The sequence below is a fragment of the Apodemus sylvaticus genome, chromosome 5, assembly GCF_947179515.1.
Source record: "Apodemus sylvaticus chromosome 5, mApoSyl1.1, whole genome shotgun sequence".
Classification (NCBI taxonomy): domain Eukaryota; kingdom Metazoa; phylum Chordata; class Mammalia; order Rodentia; family Muridae; genus Apodemus; species Apodemus sylvaticus.
Genome location: NC_067476.1, coordinates 66,333,346 through 66,337,058, shown reverse-complemented (window position 1 = coordinate 66,337,058; position 3,713 = coordinate 66,333,346). Strand labels below are relative to the sequence as shown.

Here is a 3,713-nt window from a genome sequence, read left to right as displayed (position 1 = left end):
GGGTTGGTCTGAACATAGTGGAGCATGTATCCTTATTACATGCTGGGGAATCCTCTGGGTATATGCCCAGGAGTGGTATAGCAGGGTCCTCTGGAAGTATCATTCCCAGTTTTCTGAGGAACCGCCAGACTGACTTACAGAGTGGTAGTACCAGCTTGCAACCCCACCAGCAGTGGAGAGTGTTCCTCTTTCTGCACATCCTTGCCAGTACCTGTTGTCTCCTGACTTTTTGGTCTTAGCCATTCTGACTGATGTGAGGTGAAATCTCAAGGTTGTTTTGATTTACATTTCCCTGGTGACTAAGGATGTTGAACATTTCTTTAGGTGCTTCTCAACCATTCGATATTCCTCAGGTGAAAATTCTTTATTTAGCTCTGTACAGGTGGATCAAGAACCTCAACATAAGACCAGACACACTAAAACTAATAGAAAAGAAACTGGGGAAGACCCCTGAGAACATGGGAACAGGGGAAATTTTCCTGAACAGAATACCAATAGCTTATGCACTAAGATCAAGAATTGACAAATGGGACCTCATAAAACTAAAAAGTTTCTGTAAGGCCAAGGACATTGTCAAAAGGACAAAACAGCAACCAACAAATTGGGAACAGATCTTTACCAACACTACATTTTACAGAGGACTTATATCCAAGATATACAAAGAACTCAAGAAGGTAGACTCCAGAGAGCCAAATATCCCCCTTAAAAATGGGGTACAGTTTTTTAATGTATTTTAATGTATTTTTAATGTATTTAATGTTTTTTAATGTATTTGTACTTTTAAAAAAATATTTATTATCCTCATCACTGTGAGTTGCCTATTTTTTCATTGCTTAGTTAACTAACTAATTTTTCTATTGTTTTTGTTTGAATAATTTCAATAATTTGAAAATATTCTTTATATATCATAGATGTGGCTTAACTGACAATGCATGTATAACAATATTTTCTTCCACTTTTAATTTTCTTTTGAATTTATTTGTAATATCATGCAGTTTTGATAACTGAATTAAAAATATCAGAATATTGGATATCACACAAATATTGATTTCCAGTAATCTTCTAATATACCCTAATATTTATGTTCCCATCATGTCACAGAAAATATGACAGAGGCAGATAAATAATGGCAATTCCCCCAGTTTCAGATAAACTGTACAGAGACAGAACCAGGCTCCTTCTTCAGTCTCTCAGCCACCCCAGTGTCCTTTTAAAAATATACTTTTTCATTGACATATAAGGCACGCCACTACCAAATTCAACCTTACCTACCTGTTGAAAAATGTTTCTTTTGCACCTTTCTCTTGAATGCACCTTTCACTTCCTTGTTCCTCAAGCTATAGATGAGGGGGTTCAGCATAGGGATCACCACAGTATAAAACAGGGAAATCATTTTGTTGATGTTCAAGGAAAAACTTGCACTGGGTCGAACATAAATAAAGAAAAGTGTCCCATATAGGATGGAGACGGCTGCCAAGTGAGAGGAACAAGTAGAGAAAGCTTTTCGCTTCCCATCAGCAGTTTGAATCTTCAGAATTGTCATCAAGATGCTGGCATAGGAGACTATGATGATCATACCACTGAATACTCCTATGGCTCCAGAAAATACAAAAAGTACAACCCTATTAATCCAGGAGTCAGCACATGCCAATGAAAAAAGTGGAGAAACATCACAGAAGAAATGGTTGATGGTATTTGAACCACAGAATGGTAAGCAAAAAGTCAAGGTTGTATGAGTTGTGATGTTTATAATAGCAAAAGCATATGGCCCTACAACCAGGTGCACACATACCCTCTGAGACATAAGGAGAGTATATAGTAAGGGCTTGCAAATCGCTGTATATCGATCATATGCCATAGAAGCAAGCAAGAAACACTCAGTTCCTACAAAAAAACCAAAGAACCACATCTGTGCTGCACAGCCCATGAAAGATATCTTTTTTTCCTCTGCAAAGATATCACACAGCATCTTGGGAGCTATGGAAGAAGAGGAGCACATATCAACAAATGATAGGTGGCTGAGAAAAAAGTACATAGGTGTGTGCAGCCTGGAGTCCACCCATATGAGAGTGATCATGCCCAAGTTGCCTCCCAGTGTGACAAGATAAACAACGAGAATTGTAACAAAAAGCGCAATCTTCTGATGGAGATGATCTGTTAGGCCCAGGAAGAAAAACTCTGTTACAATAGTCTGATTCTTTTCTTCCATTGTAAGTTGGGTTCTGTTATGAAACAAAAGTGTATTCTTTATTACAATCACTAACAACTACAAATGTATAAATTCAATGACAGGTTTTCTGAAGGAGGTTTTAACAGATTATTGGACAATATTATTGAAAAGGAAAAGATTGTTTGTAGCTTCTATGGCCGGTTAGCTATGAAAATATCATGTAAAATCTTTGGTACAGGGTCTTGATTTCTCTTGATTTGGTAACTCTTCCAATAAAGATTGTAGAGTTATATGTTCTAAGTTTTCTTCAAAAAAATCCATTTTAAAAAATAATTGCTATGTTTTGGGGTAATTATAATTGTTCATGCTTGTAAATAACTCTCCATAAAAAGAAAAAAATGTACAAAGTCTTTGACAGATATGATTTTAAAAGCAGCTGATGTCATTAAAGAACATGAAGCTTACCTAGCAGATGGAAAAACCTGATGCAACAGCCATTTGCCATTGAAATTGTACAGAAAAATTAATCATATAATAAGCCAAAATAATACTAAATTCTATCTCAATGTTTCTGATATTATGTAAGTTTCTTGGGTATACATACTTAAATCAAACAATAACATTTCTGAGATGCTGACTATGCCTTTTATTCATGATAAATTTATCCCTTATTATCCAAGGAAGAACAACATTTTCAAACTCCTAGAGGAGGATTATGTATGATTATTTATTAAAATAAAATTGCAACATAATCAAATTATGTTCCTTCAATAAAAAAATACAGTACATAAAATATTGATAATTTCTGCAGGTCAATATATGACACTGAAATAGCTGATAGTGATTACATTATTCAAATAGTTTCAAAAGTATAAAATGATTGAAATTATTTGAATAATGCTAACTACATATTTTTCAGCAGTCAAAAGCATTAAGCTAAGATTTAGGGGAAGGGGACTATTACCCATTGCAGCAATGATTTTGTTCATGATCATCCGAGTATGCCAATTCAAGTGACTGTGGAGCAAAGGCAAGTACATGCAGCAACTAGATTTGGAGCAATGACTATTCACTTGATTGATTTGTTTTTATTTATTTATTGCAAGTAATTCACCTTCCACAAAATATATCATGGAATCTTTATGCTCTTCCTGTGCCTTGATGTTAGGATCTAGAATGCCTTTTGTATGATATATACTGCAAAATTATTCATTTAAAACTGACAAAACTATACAAATTTTAATATGCAATGTATTGTTTTTAAATGTATATGGATATATATTTAATATATAAATATATAATATGTATCATTTTTAAGTATGTATGTATTATGGAAAGTCACATTAATCAATTGTCATGCATTAGTCTTCTCACATGTTTTTCATTTTATATATATATATACATACACATGCAGGAAAAGCCAAGAACACATAAAATATTTTAGTAATACATTGCTATGAAAATGGCTCTATATTATTTAAAATCAGGCAATATCCTTCAGGAGAAAATGCATGAACCAGCTGTTCAGTCTCATGGAACTTTG

At 34.0% G+C, this 3,713-nt stretch overlaps 1 protein-coding gene across 1 annotated transcript; it reads right to left on the bottom strand.

Annotated features, from left to right (window-relative positions):
- Positions 1 to 1,264: 1,264 nt before the first annotated feature.
- Positions 1,265 to 2,209, bottom strand: LOC127684233 (olfactory receptor 998). The gene has a single exon (XM_052181190.1). The coding sequence runs from the start codon at positions 2,207 to 2,209 to the stop codon at positions 1,265 to 1,267; it is 945 nt and encodes a 314-aa protein (XP_052037150.1).
- Between the last annotated feature and the right edge of the window lie 1,504 nt (positions 2,210 to 3,713).